Genomic DNA, 16,654 nt, shown 5'->3' with positions numbered 1-16,654 from the left:
GGCGCGAAGGGCAGGGAGGGGGGGGTGCGAAGGGCAGGGAGGGGGGGGGCGCGAAGGGCAGGGAGGGGGGGGGGCGCGAAGGGCAGGGAGGGGGGGGGGCGCGAAGGGCAGGGAGGGGGGGGCGCGAAGGGCAGGGAGGGGGGGGCGCGAAGGGCAGGGAGGGGGGGGCGCGAAGAGAGGGGGTGGGGGGCGAAGGGCAGGGAGGGGGCGGGGGACGAGGGGGCAAAGGGCAGGGAGGGGGCGGGGGACGAGGGGGCAAAGGGCAGGGAGGGGGACGAGGGGGCAAAGGGCAGGGAGGGGGGCGAGGGGGCAAAGGGCAGGGAGGGGGGCGAGGGGGCAAAGGGCAGGGAGGGGGGGGCAAAGGGCAGGGAGGGGGGGGGCAAAGGGCAGGGAGGGGGGGGCAAAGGGCAGGGAGGGGGGGGCAAAGGGCAGTGAGGGGGGGGCAAAGGGCAGTGAGGGGGGGGCAAAGGGCAGGGAGGGGGGGGCAAAGGGCAGGGAGGGGGGGGGCAAAGGGCAGGGAGGGGGGGGGCGAAGGGGAGGGGGGGGCGAAGGGCGGGGAGGGGGGGCGAAGGGCAGGGAGGGGGGGGCGAAGGGCAGGGAGGGGGGGGCGAAGGGCAGGGAGGGGGGGGGCGAAGGGGAAGGGGGGGCGAAGGGGAGGGGGGGGGCGAAGGGGAGGGGGGGGGCGAAGGGGAGGGGGGGGGCGAAGGGGAGGGGGGGGCGAAGGGGAGGGGGGGGCGAAGGGGAGGGGGGGGGAAGGGCAGGGAGGGGGGGGGAAGGGCAGGGAGGGGGGGGCGAAGGGCAGGGAGGGGGGGGAAGGGCAGGGAGGGGGGGGCGAAGGGCAGGGAGGGGGGGGGGGAAGGGCAGGGAGGGGAAGGGGGGAAGGGCAGGGAGGGGAAGGGGGGAAGGGCAGGGAGGGGGGGGGGAAGGGCAGGAGGGATGGGGCGAAGGGCAGGGGGGTGGGGGGCGAAGAGAGGGGGTGGGGGGCGAAGGGCAGGGAGGGGGCGGGGGACGAGGGGGCAAAGGGCAGGGAGGGGGCGGGGGACGAGGGGGCAAAGGGCAGGGAGGGGGGCGAGGGGGCAAAGTGCAGGGAGGGGGGGGGCAAAGGGCAGGGAGGGGGGGGGCAAAGGGCAGTGAGGGGGGGGCAAAGGGCAGGGAGGGGGGCGAGGGGGCAAAGGGCAGGGAGGGGGCGGGGGACGAGGGGGCAAAGGGCAGGGAGGGGGCGGGGGACGAGGGGGCAAAGGGCAGGGAGGGGGGCGAGGGGGCAAAGGGCAGGGAGGGGGGGGCAAAGGGCAGGGAGGGGGGGGGGCAAAGGGCAGTGAGGGGGGGGCAAAGGGCAGGGAGGGGGGCGAGGGGGCAAAGGGCAGGGAGGGGGGGGCAAAGGGCAGGGAGGGGGGGGCAAAGGGCAGTGAGGGGGGGGGGGCAAAGGGCAGGGAGGGGGGGGCAAAGGGCAGGGAGGGGGGGGCAAAGGGCAGTGAGGGGGGGGCAAAGGGCAGTGAGGGGGGGGCGAAGGGGAGGGGGGGGCGAAGGGGAGGGGGGGGGCGAAGGGCAGGGGGGGGGGGCGAAGGGCAGGGAGGGGGGGGGGCGAAGGGCAGGGAGGGGGGGGGGCGAAGGGCAGGGAGGGGGGGGGGGCGAAGGGCAGGGAGGGGGGGGGGGCGAAGGGCAGGGAGGGGGGGGGGCGAAGGGCAGGGAGGGGGGGGCAAAGGGCAGGGAGGGGGGGGGCGAAGGGCAGGGAGGGGGGGGGGCGAAGGGGAGGGGGGGGGGCGAAGGGGAGGGGGGGGGGCGAAGGGGAGGGGGGGGGTGAAGGGGAGGGGGGGGCGAAGGGCAGGGAGGGGGGGGGGGGCGAAGGGCAGGGAGGGGGGGGGGCGAAGGGGAGGGGGGGGGTGAAGGGGAGGGGGGGCGAAGGGCAGGGAGGGGGGGGGGGGCGAAGGGCAGGGAGGGGGGGGGGGGCGAAGGGCAGGGAGGGGGGGGGGGGCGAAGGGCAGGGAGGGGGGGGGGGCGAAGGGCAGGGAGGGGGGGGGGGCGAAGGGCAGGGAGGGGGGGGGGGCGAAGGGCAGGGAGGGGGGGGGGCGAAGGGCAGGGAGGGGGGGGGGGGGCGAAGGGCAGGGAGGGGGGGGGGGCGAAGGGCAGGGAGGGGGGGGGGGCGAAGGGCAGGGAGGGGGGGGGGGGGCGAAGGGCAGGGAGGGGGTGGGCGAAGGGGAGGGGGAGTGAAGGGGAGGGGGGGGCGAAGGGCAGGGAGGGGGGGGGCGAAGGACAGGGAGGGGGGGGGCGAAGGGCAGGGAGGGGGGCGGGCAGGGAGGGGGGGGGCTAAGGGCAGGGAGGGGGGGGCGAAGGGAGGGGGGGGGGGCGAAGGGCAGGGAGGGGGGCGGCGAAGGGCAGGGAGGGGGGGTGGCGAAGGGCAGGGAGGGGGGGGGCGAAGGGGAGGGGGGGGGTGAAGGGGAGGGGGGGGCGAAGGGCAGGGAGGGGGGGGGCGAAGGGCAGGGAGGGGGGAGGGCAGGGAGGGGGGGGGCTAAGGGCAGGGAGGGGGGGGGCGAAGGGAGGGGGGGGGGCGAAGGGAGGGGGGGGGGCGAAGGGCAGGGAGGGGGGGGGCGAAGGGCAGGGAGGGGGGAGGGCAGGGAGGGGGGGGGCTAAGGGCAGGGAGGGGGGGGGCGAAGGGAGGGGGGGGGCGAAGGGCAGGGAGGGGGGCGGCGAAGGGCAGGGAGGGGGGGTAACGAAGGGCAGGGAGGGGGTGCGAAGGGGAGGGGGGGTGAAGGGCATGGCCGGGGGGGGGTGAAGGGCCGAGCCGGGTGAAGGGCCGGGTGAAGGGCCGGGGGGGGGGGGTGAAGGGCCGGGCCCGGGTGAAAGATCCCTTCCCCTGCGGTTACTTACCTCGCACCGGGCCGCGCTCCTCCTCCTCCTCGGGTTCCTCGGCGGTCTCCGTTCCCCCCGGCGATGCGGAGCTGAGACGCTCAGGTGAGGAGGTGGTGTGGGCAGCCGGCCCGTACAGCTCCCGACTGAGAGAGCCGGAGCAGCGCTCCCGGGGATGGTGAGCTGGGGGCGCGGCCTCTAGGCCTGAAGGTGCGAGCGTGCTCTGGGGGGGTGGGAGCGGTCTGTGGGAGGGAGCACCGGGAGAGAGGGTGATGTTTGTGAGGTCCCGCGGAGTGGTGATAGGGGGTGGTTCCGTTGTTGCGGGCCAGCCGCCGGGAAGGGCGGGGGGGGGGGGTGAGAGGGTGGATGGGCGAGGGGGGGTGTGTGTGTGTGTAACTATATCGTGTGTGTGTGTGTGTGTGTGTGTGTGTGTGTGTGTGTGTGTGTGTGTGTGTGTGTGTGTGTGTGTGTGTGACCTTTGGCCCGTCACTCCGCCTCAGGCCAATGCGAGGTGTGCGGGGGCGGGCGGGCCACGGTCCAATGGGATTGCCGCTAGGGACACAGGGAGACACATACAGACACGGACACATAGGTCACTTTCACAAATATATAGTAGATTCATGTGCATGTTACAGACATGGTATAATAATGTTGCAAGGATCTGTGATATTTAAATGAATTTTCTTGCACAAAATTCTGTTACACGTGAATTCAGATTAATAAAAATTCCCGACTAGTGCCTGTTTTTGTGTTTTTCCATTCCAGAAAAATAGTTATGAATTAAATATAAATAGCCGTGCTATAAAAAAAATAGTTATCCCCTAATACAGAAATACTCAGAAAAAGATTTGAAATAACACATATATATATATACAGTATATATATATATATATATATATATATATCTCAACTGTAAATATTACTGTATGTTCATTTGCATGTCTTAGACAGTTCTGCAACCCTGTCTTTCCACATTGTCAACGGGCATACAGCGCTTCCACTGCAGTTGCTTTATGCTTTACTGTGGAGGGTTTTTGTCACTATATATATATATATATATATCATAATACTGAGTTAAGTTATGGTGAGTATAAAAAGTGACAAAAACCCTCCACAGGAAAGCAAATATGCAAATACAACTGTATGCTCATCTGCATGTCTTAGGCAGGTCTGCAACCCCGCCTTTCCCCATTATCACACAGCATACAGCACTTCCACTGCAGCAAGGATTCTGGGAAATGACATGCAAATGAGCACACAGTGTCACTTTTTGCCTCAAAAACCATTTATAACATGGTTCCCTATAGGCTTAAGCTTGCTGCATGGTCACAGCTTTGAGCACAGCCAGGGTTAAGGTGCATACCCAGAAAACCACCCACAGACAGCTGTTTCGACCTTAATGGGTCTCATCAGTGTGGGGTTGATTTTAACTGGGTATGCAAAGAGGCTATGGGATAGGCTAAACCATAATACTGAGTTAAGTTATGGTGAGTAAAAAAAGTGACATAAACCCTCCACAGGAAAGCAAATATGCAAATACAACTGTATGCTCATCTGCATGTCTTAGGCAGGTCTGCACCCTGCCTTTCCCCATTATCACCCAGCATACAGCACTTCCACTACAGCAAGGGATTCTGGGAAATGAACATTTAACCACCAATCCCCATTCTGCCAGGAGTTTGTAAAAAGGGCAGGGTCTGCCTCCTGGTTTGCACGGAGCATATGTCAACTTCACACCTGCGCTCCTTAGCATACCAGGGTCAGCCCCTTAGCTGGCGACCCTGAGTCTGGGGTTTGGCCACAAAGTGTGAATGCCCCATACTGGGTACCAGGATCTGGTACTCAGGGGTATCATGGCCCCTCTAACGCCTTGGCTCTCTGAGGCTTTTCAACTCCGGCACTTCTCATAGGCACTATGGCATTCGCTTTCCAGGGGGCCCTTTGAAGTGCGGAGATGAAAGACCCTCAGCTCATTTACTCATAACATATAAAAGATCACAAAAGCTGTATGGTGCTCAAACATGAGCCACTGGCTGCATAGCCCATGGGCATAAGCGCTTTGTATAGTGTCCCCTGGAGGTCCCATATAATCCAGACCAAAATACTCCAACCCTAAAATGAAACCACTTCCACTAGGTACCGAATAGCTGGAAAAGATCCCACTGGAATGATGTGGGACCTTCACTGGCTAGTGACCAGACATTGACATCGGTTTGGCAAGTATTGAATAATTCAGGTAAGTAGGTTGGAATAACTCACATTTGTGGGGTCTTCAGTGGAACTTCCTCCGTGGGTGCGTGCTGCCGTTACTCCACAATGACCAGACATCCAAGAAAAGGAGAGGTGGAGCACAGCTGATGATAAATAAACTGCTTGGGAGAGTGGGACCCAGGTAAAAAATATATTGTTTAATGGATCAGTGCAAAAATACAAAAAACGGAGCCCTCAGCTGTGCTCCATCTCTCCTTTTCTTGGATGTCTACTCTTAACATATATGCATGTTAATAAATTCATTGCTAGGCACAGGAAAAGCTTCCTGCCGGTACCTTTTAAAACATAACTAAAATACAGTATATATATATATATCTATATATCTACAGTATATATCTATATATCTATATATACTTTCTGCATGTGTGGGGGACACCAAATAATATGTATGGGCTTAGTACATCCTTAGCTAGCTACACTCCAAAAATTAGAGTGCTTGCTTGCTCCTTGTGTCTGAAATACAATTGGCCAAATTCGTATACATTGCTATTACTACAGTCAGGTACTGGACTGCAAAATGGGGCCAAGAAAGATGGGGTAGGGGCAAACACATCAGTGGGATGCACATACATTTAACCCCTTCTGTCCCAATGCGATTTAGGGTTAATCACTGCAAAACAGGGACAATACGGTGTTGTATGGGGAAAATATGACATTTGTGGTGCACATAGAATTAACCCCTTCTGTCCCAACACGATTTAGGGTTAATCAGCCGGGCACACTGCCTTTATTATTGGCCTGAGTAACTCCCGATCGTCACAATGCCTTCTTTTCTGTCCGAACCCCGGCTCCACACGCCCAACCTGTACGGCGGGGATGCTCACCAGTGTCGGGGTTTTCTAAACCAATGCTCCATTCAGTTTGAGATGAATCATTCCCGCTTTACTTCTTCTCGTTCCAAGGTAGTCTACATAATCTCTCTTCTCACCGATGATGCACTTGCCTGGGCTTCTCCTATCTGGGAGTGAAGGTCCGACTTCACTGTGGCGGTGAGAGGGTTAACCAGGCCAATAATAAAGGTATTATGCCTGGCTGGTTAACCCTAAACCTTGTCCCTATTTTGCAGCTCAGAAGCTAGCTGCAGTTAAATGTATGTCTATTAACTGTGCAAATTGTATTTGAGACACAATGGGGAGCTTCTAGCGCTGTGCCAAGTGCTGATTGAAGAAGCGCCTGCGAGTAAGTGGCTGCCTTGAAGATAGGTATCACTTTCCAAGCCGCAGACGTCTACACCACAAAGTCAATTGGATAAGTGGTTTGCGGTCTATCTGAAGTGCCTTCTTGTTACATTGTATCCAGCCGTCTCGTTATCCACTTAAGCTGAATTGTTGGCGCGCGTCTGCGGTTACCGATCAAAGCTAGCACAGATACATTGTATGCCGGCTTGTAACCCAGACCGATTATAGGCCAAACCGCAACCCACATCATAGAGCCCCTTCAATTAAGTGGATAACTTGCGCTAGGAAAGAGCTAGCACTCTAATTTTTGCAGTTCAGCTAGTTAAAATGGTACCATGAAAATACATATTGGTTTTATATTTGTTGCACAAACAGAACATATATAAATAAACTTTATTCCAATGGTGTTTTAAATGTAAAGGCAGGAACCCTTTCTTGCCGTTCCGGCAATGAATCCATTAACATGCCCATATGTTATGGATGAATGAGCTGAGGGATTTCTCATCTCCGTACTTCAAAGGGCACCCTGCTAGGTTGGTGCCCCAGTGTCTAGAGAAGTCAGGAGTTGAAAATCCTCAGAGACCCTATGTGTTGGGATAACCGGATTCACTTTGTCCTCCCTACATATTTCACACCACAAGGGCATTCTAAAAGGTATACAACATGACTGGTCATGCAGTAAATTAAATGTGGGATGAAGAAAAGTGTTTAACTTGAGGATGCCATTTTTTTTATTCCCATAATTACAAATTGGACAATGGCCACATCTATGTGAACCATTAGGTTTTCTCTCTAGCTATTTATCTGTTCCATATTTACTGATGGATTCACTTTTGATCTCACTGGGAGGTAGTTTATTTTTTTAAAGAATTGGCTTTCCTTTACACCATGTTTGGTCGAGTGAGTAAACTTGGATTTAAAAGGGAGTCAAATAAGAAAATCTGCCAGTGTTTTTCCACTATCCCCTTTATTGTTCCTGCCGCTTCATTATATTTTGTTATAAATGGTACAGTATGCTGAAATCTGTATCTGCAAACTTTTTTTGGGTTGGATACTGTATTAATGAGATCTTCCCTGTTCAGATTTCTGGCTTTCACAATATCTTCATCAGGGGCTTCCACCCATAGTCTCTCTCTGTCTCTCTCTCCTTTTTAAGACTGATGATTGATTCTCAGAGTCCGTCTGATTACTGCAGTTCTTTTTTTTAACCTTTGGAACCTTCTGTTCTCTGACTTACAAGGCTCTGGCTGTAGATGGCCACTTCTGCTCTCACGCTCTTCATCTCTTTGCTCTAACAGAAACCTGCTCTCCCAACATGACTATACTGTGGTGGCATCTGTCTCCTATGGTGGTCTCTCTTTCTCTAACACTCCACGCCCCAATGGCTGGGGTGGAGGGGTACGTCCTCCCACTGTCTATATCAGCTCCACCCTATGCCTCCATTTGTTTAATTCTCTTCCTTTGAGGTTCATGCCGTACAGATTTTCTTGCCTCTCCTTCTACACGTGGCAGTCATCTACCATCCACCTACCATGCTCTACCTCCACCTTCCTCTCAGGTTTTGAATCCTTGCTATCCTTCTTTCTCTCCTCCTCATTTACTGGGGGGTCTTAAACTGCCTTATTGATGATCCCTCAGTTTCCTAGACATTTCACCTTGGCTCTCTAGCGTCCTCCTTTGGCCTCCACCAATGGAAAGCTTCCAGCACCACAAGGATAGTCACTAGTTAGATCTGATTTTCACAAAAATCTGTTCCCTTTTCTCTTCCCTCTCTCCTTCCTCTGAATCTGACAATATCTAATCTTACAACTCTATCCTCTCTTCCTCACTTGTTCTATATGCCCCTTCTCGGGTGCAGCACCCCTGTCCCTCTAATCCGCAGCCCTTGGCTAAATTCATAAACACACTTCCTTCACACTTGTACAGTGTTCACTCCTCTGAACGCCTATGGAGGAAATACAGTATTCGCTCAGGCTGATTTTCTACGCTATATATTTATCCTCTTGTGTTTTAACGCTGCTCTTTCTAATGCCAAATACTACTTTTCCTCCCCCATCAACATTTACACATCCAATCCATGCCGTGGATTGGGCTCCGCCGCCTTCAACTTAATATGTCTATAATGGAGCTCCTCATATTTTGTCCTAAACTTGGCCTAATATCTACTTTTTCCATCACAGTAAACAGTGCTACCATCTATTCTGTCGCCAAACAACATTGCCTAGGTGTGACATTTTCCATCTCTATTCATGCCATGGCTAACATTTCCAACTTCTCCCCCATAATATTGCCAATAACTTCCCTTTGCTCTGTCAATCTACTGCTCATACTCTAATGAATCTCCCATCTGGATTATTGTAAGAAGCTGCAAACAAACCTCCCTGCCTCACAACGTTCTCCTTTTAAAACTAACCCAAATTCTGCTGCTGTCGTCTTTTCACTTTCTCCCAGTACAGTCCCTGCACATCTCCTCCTTAAATCACTCTCCAGGCTTCCCTTCAAGTTGCAGATCATCTACAAAGTTCTCCTTACCTTCAAGGCTCTTCATTCATCTGCTCATCCCTACATGTTGGCTTTGATCTTGTGTTATCTCTCGTCTCCTGCGCTCTGCTCATAACTGTCTCCTTCCCATCCCTTTCACCTCTACAGCTCTTTCTCGCCTTAAAACCTTTTTTCCCTCACTGCCCCTTACCTGTGGAACTCACAATATCTGCTGCACACCAAAGAAAGAAAAAGAATGAATATACTGCTGCGGCCGGGTTTATTCGAGCATTTGCCCGTTCTCGGCCGCAGCAGTAACCTGGCGCGCGCCGGAGTGTGCCGGGCGCGCGCCGAAGACACGGAGGAGCGCCCTCCGATCGGGGCTTTCTCCCTCCCGCTGCCGGGTCCGCCGGGTCCCCCGGAACCCCCTGCCGCCGTCCCCCACATCGCGGGACACCAGGGCTCCCTCGGGGAGCCCTGGACGCGCGTGCAGGGGGCGCAGGCACCCGATGACGCGTGCCGGCACGCTGAGGGAGTGCGGCTAGCAAGCCAGGGCATCCCCCGGCTTGCGGAACTAGCCGCACTCGAATAAATCGTGCCACCTCTGTAGTCACCGGTGCTCCTGGTTCAGGGAATCCCTGTCTACACTCAAAGATCAACAAGTCTGATGGGAAGCAGGGTACTGCGAATTTCTGCCAAAAAATATATATTTATTAAGCCAATGTGTCAACGTAACATTTCATCAGATGCAACTGCCTTTCTCACTTGAGAAAGGCAGTTGCATCTGCCAAAACGCCACGTTGTCACATTGACTTAATAAATATTTTTTTTTGCAGAAATCCACAGTGCCCTGCTTCCCATCAGACTTATGGATAGAGAGGACCCATAGTCTTTCTCTTCGGTACCTCACAGTGACACAGGCCGAAACCGTCCTTATTCCTTTACATCTGTAAATCTTTCCCATTTCTGTTTGGTCCCAGAGCCCACCATAGAGTTTCTGACTAACTCACTGATGATGGACAAGGACAAGAAGCAGACGGCTGAGAGAAGCTTGAATCACGCTGTGGAGATCATCTACCTACTGACTGGAGAGGTGAGGGCTTCTATGGAATGTCATAATGGCACCACTCGTATCTCCTTCCGTATAACAGGGACCGGCAGTGCATCTGTGTGTTTTTTTTTAGATGAAATCTGTCCCTTCCACTGCAGGGTGATAGTCACTAAAAACCTCAGTTTGTTGAAAAGCAAACCATAACCCTATTATCTTTTTAATAAAGTAGCACAGATTACATTTAAGTGCATGGTCCTGTCATGTTCAAAGCTCCTAGACATTTAGTAGCTTTCCTCATAGTCTTTCCAGTTGCTCTCCTATTAATGATGTGAAGGATTAGTACAGTCAATATTTCTAACTGCAGAGGTCACCAAGCAGAGAAGCCCTTCTGCAGTTTATGACTAACTCACTGATGATGAATAAGTACAAGAAGCTGACTCCCCCCTCATATCTGTCCCTCACACGGCAAAGCGACACAGATACATATCTGATACTCTTTCTTTTCTGTATATCAAAATGCACAGTGACAGACAGAAAAGCCCTTTTATTTCTTATATCTGTACTTCTGACAACACTCATGTTGATAGGAATAGAGGTATATTAGTATTTTATCTGGTAGTGTTACGACCTGTGAACAGGTGTCTGCCTTGTCGTGGCTCGCAAGCTTACAACGCTTTGGCCAAAGGGTTAAACTAAATGAACCTTTTTCAAGAGAATACATAAGTATTTTACTGTGTATTTCTGTCATTTTGGATGTAGCATTGGGCTTCTCTGTCGTCTGTTGTATACATATGCGACGCTCAATAGCACTCCATTTTGACACTGATATACATACATATATTTTGTGGGGGCTCAGGGGTTCCCAAAAAGAGCTTGCTGGGGTTTTGTGTTGTTTTAACACTCATGTTGTCTTTTGTCTCAGAAACCATTCTTGTGGCACCTTACAAACTCCACGAACAAGAATACGAAGAGAATCTTGAACCACACCCTGGATATCATCTACCTGCTGACTGGAGAGGTGAGGACTTCTACTGCTGGAGAATGTCACAAATGTCATTGTGCATCTGTGTGTTACTTTGAGAACCGATGTCCAGGGACAGATGCAGTTATTCAATGACAGAGCCTGGGACAGACAAGACGACTTAGCATAGGGAGAGCACAAGGTAATAAAGGGACATGATTGGGCAGAAGGAGAGAAAAGAGTCAGATACGGTCAAACAACAATGAGTTTGGGCACAGGAGAGGGTTGTGCTATTGAGAGGATATTCCCAATGGTTGGCTTTTGTTGGAGATCGATTCACCTTTTCTATTAGTAATAATCTATGGCCAATCTGAATGCCGACACACACAGTCGCACACCCACTATTGGTTTGCATAAGGAGTTAGAAGTAGTCCGTCCGTTGTAATGTTTCTAAAGGTTCGACAATAAATAATCCACAGTAAGATGAAATAAAGGGTTACATAGATATATATGAACGCAATCAAACGTATACACTATTTATTATTACGTGATTCTCATCATATCAGTGTTGCATTTTGGCAATACCTCCTAATCGATATTATAATGTCAATAGTTCACTGGAGTTTCTTCTTATTTTCCCGCTATCAAACTCATTTTTCCCTGTTCCAAAATAATTTGTTTATGTCTCCTCACTGTCTGTTCCAACCAAATGTGTTCAGTCGGTCAACATTCTCCTATCCACAGCTTTAATTGAGGTGATATGTATGTGGAGTGAATGATTTCACTGCATGGAAGACATCCCGCGTCATGAGAAGGAGTGGCTCAGTGAGTAAAGACACTGACTGGCACTGAGTTTGAAGCATGGGAGCCTGGTTCAATTCCCAGTGTCGGCACATTGTGACCTTGGGCAAGTCACTTTATCTCCCTGTGCCTCAGGCACCAAAAACATAGATTGTAAGCTCCAGGGGGCAGGGACCTGTGCCTGCAAAATGTCTCTGTAAAGGGCTACGTAAAACTAGCAGCGCTACACAAGAACATGCTATTATTATTATTATGTAATATTTAATGGATTTCCTTTTGGCTATAGACCTCTAACTGATCATATATCAGGATTTTAGCAATCTGTTCTTTCTGAGTTCATATGACATCAAAACTATGTAAATACGATAGAAGAATTTGACTGATGAAACAACAGGGCTGAGTTTTAATGCAGTGAGCACAGCAAACTCAGTACATTTGGTGTTAAGATGTCGGGTGTAGAGGGAGAGGGGGGTTGGCCAGGTATTAAAGGGGTTGCACCCCATATGGCCACCCCCTGACCTCACCCGGGAGGCAAGGGGTTAACTGGACTGCGGTCCAGGAATGTGGTTTACACCTTGCTATGTCATGAAAATGTATGTTCCCCTGTTCCCATGTTTCATTATAATGTCAGTGTCTGCACCACACACTGGGATCCATCCGGGAGGGCAAGGGTTAATAGTTGAATAGTGATTATAGCCCTTTATTTCATTTTCCTGCCTTTTCAGGCACCATTTTGCAGGGTCCCATAGGCCGCCATTGGAGCTCCATTCCTTTCAATGGCGGATCTAGCTGTTTTGGACCTGTTTCCCTCGAAGACCAGCAGGTGGCATCCGAGAGGAGGAGTGGCGGTTTCCCATTGTAAGTCAATAGGCTCATTGACTTCAATGGAGATTCCTCGACGGCGCTTTCCAGGAACGAGTTGGCAGCATCCAAACCGCAAAACCGCAAAGCGGATACATTTTCTGAAAAAGCTTTCATCACTGTTAGGTCAAGTTCAACGTCAAGTGGCGTGGGAATCTTAGGTTCTAGGGCACCCCGAAATAAAATTCTTTTTGCCCCTAGTTCCTAGGCCTCCCCTCACTCGACCACCACCGGGTCCAAGAATCCAGGACCCCCGGAAAGGGTCGTGCTGGCAGAGCGGGTCGCGCCATAGGTTACAATGGCGGCGGCAGAAGCAGCACGAGAAAACGGCTAAGTCCGAAACCCTACAAATCATAAGCCCATATCTCTGGTTCTGGAGGGTCCAGAGGGCCATGGTTTGGGGTGCCTGTAGTCACTGCTCTGGCATGGCTGCAAAACCATTCCTGGCCCTCTCTGACCAACCCGACGGAGTTTGGACCACCATAAAGTTTTGTGAGTTTTCCCATAGACTTCAATGGCGGCCGTTTCCCATTAACCGGCTATGGCGGAGAAACCCCATAGGCTTCAACGGCGGCGATGCCCCGTTAAAAGTCTATGGCGGCAGACTCCCATAGCCGCCAATGGCGACGGGTTACCATTGAAAGTCTATGGCGGCAGAGCCCTTTGTTTTCAATTGGGATTTAGTGAAAAACTGTGATTTATTTTACAGCGGAGAATTTTGTGTTAAAGTATGAAACGGTTTAAGTGGTATTTGTGTATCTCTGGTTCTGAAGGTTGTAGCAGGCTGAAACTTGGACCCTATATTGTCCCAGTTCCGGCATTAAGGTCTGGGAAGTTTGGACCCGCTGGACCTAACGGAACCGGATATTTTAATATGTGTGTGTTTCAACTTTAATATTGTATTCCAAAGCGGGGACAAAAACCCACGAAGATTCCTTCACACAAAGGAATGCAAATGGTCAGGGGGGCGACCCAAAGTCTAGGAACCAAGTACTGATCAAAGGAATCCGCCACTCTAACTGTTTACATGAGGGTGGAGAAGCATGAAGCTAGAGTGGTTTGTAAGTGTTATAACTTACACCTGCAAACAAGGAAGATCCTGCCAGATACTCCAACTGGTAGACTGGCCGGCACCTCTGATTTAGATGTGGGGCTACAGAAATGAGACCCTCAGAGCCCCAGTACACATGGGCTAACTAGCTGGGGGGCATGGGTTAAACTGTGTTCCCACGTTAAGAGATTGGATACAGATAATTGTTCTCCAATAGTCTATACTCAATGTTAACAATAGGGTTACAAAGGTATATAAACTGTGGTCAACCCTACAGTCTTTGTCTTCTAATTACATCTTGATTGTCACCTGATTGCTGGAGAATTGCTATCTGATACTTCTTCATCCCCCAACCCTAAGTAAGTGTTACCTTCTTGCCTGTTAATTGTACTATATTGCTGTGTTCACCTATTTAAGGAATAAATATACTTTATTATATCGAAGTCTCGTTCAGTTCAACCCAGTTATTTGGTGTATATTATAGCTTGTCATAAGTTACCGTGACAAGCTTATAATAAACTGGTGGCAGCGGCGGGACTGAACTGAACCTGTATTACAGTTTACTGCGGGACCCTGTAATATAGTGGGAACTCGAGGGGAATTGCGAGTTCCTGGGACTAAAGATATTGAACACACAGTAGTGCAACAGTTAACACAAGTTGTAACATCACCTCACTGCTGCGACCGTGAACCATGAGCGAAGCTGAAGGCTCATCCAACATCAGAACCCGAGCTCAGCTGAAAGACAAGTGCCGGGAATATGGACTGCCCTGGGAGAACCAGAAGGTCGCAGACATGATAGAGGCAATCGGTGACTATGAAGCCCGGCTTGCAGAGCCTCAGGATACGGCTCAGCTTGCCCTTATACAGCCGCCCGGAGATCAGGGAAGGAACCCAGTGCCGGGGCGGCAGAATCCCGGGGACGGAACGAGTGCACCTCCCGGGAGCAGTGCAACAGGAGGGGAACTGGTTGCTGTGGCTACCAGTCCGTTCACCCCTGAAATGTTGGCACTGATTACTGCATGGCGTGACAGAGGGACACCGGAGGAGCGGCTGCAGTTTCTCACTATGGCAGTGAACAGACCCACTTATTGCCCCTCTGTCCAGCCCGACAAAGATGAACTCAAACTGGACCAGCACAGTCTCACCAAGTTCGTGGAAGGTACTGATCAGATCGACAGTTTTTTAAAGAACTTTGAAACACAGTGCCGACGTTACAAAGTGCTTCCCCAGCATCAGGTTGCACGTTTAGACCCCTTACTGTCCGGCTTGGCTAAGCAGACGATGATGGCGCTTCCAGATGAGTATGCTGATGACTATGACCACCTGAAAGAACTGTTATTGTTTCAGTACGGTTTTACCCCTGAAGCCTACCTGGGTAAATTCCGGCTGGAAGAGAGGCAGGGCCTAGAGTCCTATGTTACCTACGTGACCCACCTGGCTTTGTACGGGATACGCTAGCTGGAGGGCTACGAGGCAAGGATTTACCAATGCCTGCTGGACCTCATCTTTCAGGAGCAGCTCATGCAGCAGTGCCTGCCGGCGGTGAGGGCTTGAGTGTACGACAAGAAGTCCAAGACTTACCAGGAGGCGGCGAGGCTTGCAGACGACTATGTGGCCAGCCGAGCCCTGATGCCCACCAAAGCAGTAGCCAAGGCGGAGGTGGCGGCGGCACCGGCCAAAAAGTCCGCCAATACCCCCCAATGGTCTTAGAGGCCGCCTGCGGGCAGCAGTCCACCGAAGGCGGGGGAGCTTCGGCACGAGCGCCGGTGCTACAACTGCAACCACCCTGATCACATCAGACCAGATTGCCCAGAACCCCTGCGTTCCGGCGGACCCCTTCAGGGGCAACGCACCCCAGCTACGAAGCCGGTAGCCCGCGTGCAGGTGGTTTCCACCAAGGCGGCCGGACCGGTCATGGAAACAACTCCCAGCGAGACGTCCCATGCAACACCTGTCCCGGTTTCATCGGTGCCTACAGCCAGGAGCGGAGGACATCTCAGCGCGGACCTGCAGCAGACAGACGGCCAGAGCAGACATCTCACCCCGGTCACAGTCGGTGACTGGCAAGCAGTCGGCTTGATGGATTCAGGAGCTGCAGTGACCCTGGTCCGACCTGATATGGTCCGGCCAGAGGAATTGCTCCCAGGCCCTGGGATGCAGATCACTGTGGCTGACGGAGAGCCACGTTTCCTGCAAGTGGCCAGGATCTTTTTGGATTGGGGGGAGGGCCAGGGTGTGCGGGAGGTGGGGGTTTTACCCAGTTTGGATGCTGAAGTTCTTCCTGGCAACGATCTGGAACCGATGACCTGCACCTACGACCGAGTGCCCAAACCCGCTGCAGTGGCGGCGGTTACCCGGAGCCAGACAGCGGCAATGGCGGCGGCGCCAGTCCCCGAGCCTTTGGGACCAACGTTAGCGGAGGGCGCAGAGGAGCCCGGGGAGGTAAGCCAGGATCAGTTGCAACCACAGACTGACTTACTGTTCCCCCTCACCCTTCCCCATTCTCCGGACAATGACATGACTGGGGGGTGGCCAGAATTAGGAGCCCAGTTTAGGGAGGCAGTGAAGACAGACCCTACCCTGGCCGGCATGAGACTTCGGGCGTCCGAGTCTCAGGCAGGGGAAGGCACTGAGCACTGCCTATGGCATAAGAGACTCCTGTATAGAGAAGAAGGGAACCCAGGGATAGAGGAGGGATTGACCGGTAAGCGACAGCTAGTAGTGCCCCAGGGGTACCGACAGCAACTGTTACGGGTAGCTCACTCTATTCCGTTAGCGGGACATCAGGGGGTCAACAGAATGCAAGCCCAGTTATTACAGCGTTACTACTGGCCGGGGGCATCTCGAGATGTGGGCAAATTCTGCCACTCTTGTGATGCCTGCCAGCGAGTGGGTAAGGCGGGCGACCGTGTGAAGGCACCCCTGAAACCCCTACCGATAATATGGAACCCTTCCAGAAAGTAAAGATGGACCTTGTAGGACCACCTTATGATTCCTAGCAGGTAAGGGAAGCGCTACATCCTCACGGTGGTGGATTTTGCCACCCGGTACACTGAGGCGGTAGCGCTTGGCACCATAGATGCCAAGACAGTGGCAGCAGCATTGCTGAACATTTTTTCTAGGGTAGGTTTCCCTAGTGAGATCCTAACTGA

At 53.0% G+C, this 16,654-nt stretch overlaps 1 protein-coding gene across 1 annotated transcript in view; it reads left to right on the top strand.

Moving 5' to 3' along the window:
- Window positions 1–16,654, top strand: part of LOC142471288 (uncharacterized) — a 34,942-nt gene that overhangs the window by 590 nt on the left and 17,698 nt on the right. Inside the window, exons 2-4 of the mRNA XM_075578120.1 lie at window positions 4,981–5,080; window positions 9,755–9,867; window positions 10,748–10,843. Of these exons, the coding sequence (XP_075434235.1) occupies window positions 9,787–9,867; window positions 10,748–10,843 (177 nt within the window). The 5' untranslated portion in view covers window positions 4,981–5,080; window positions 9,755–9,786. The remainder of the gene's footprint in view (window positions 1–4,980; window positions 5,081–9,754; window positions 9,868–10,747; window positions 10,844–16,654) is intronic.

This window comes from Ascaphus truei, chromosome 20 (genome assembly GCF_040206685.1).
Source record: "Ascaphus truei isolate aAscTru1 chromosome 20, aAscTru1.hap1, whole genome shotgun sequence".
Classification (NCBI taxonomy): Eukaryota; Metazoa; Chordata; class Amphibia; order Anura; family Ascaphidae; genus Ascaphus; species Ascaphus truei.
This window is presented reverse-complemented; position numbering and strand designations above follow the sequence as displayed.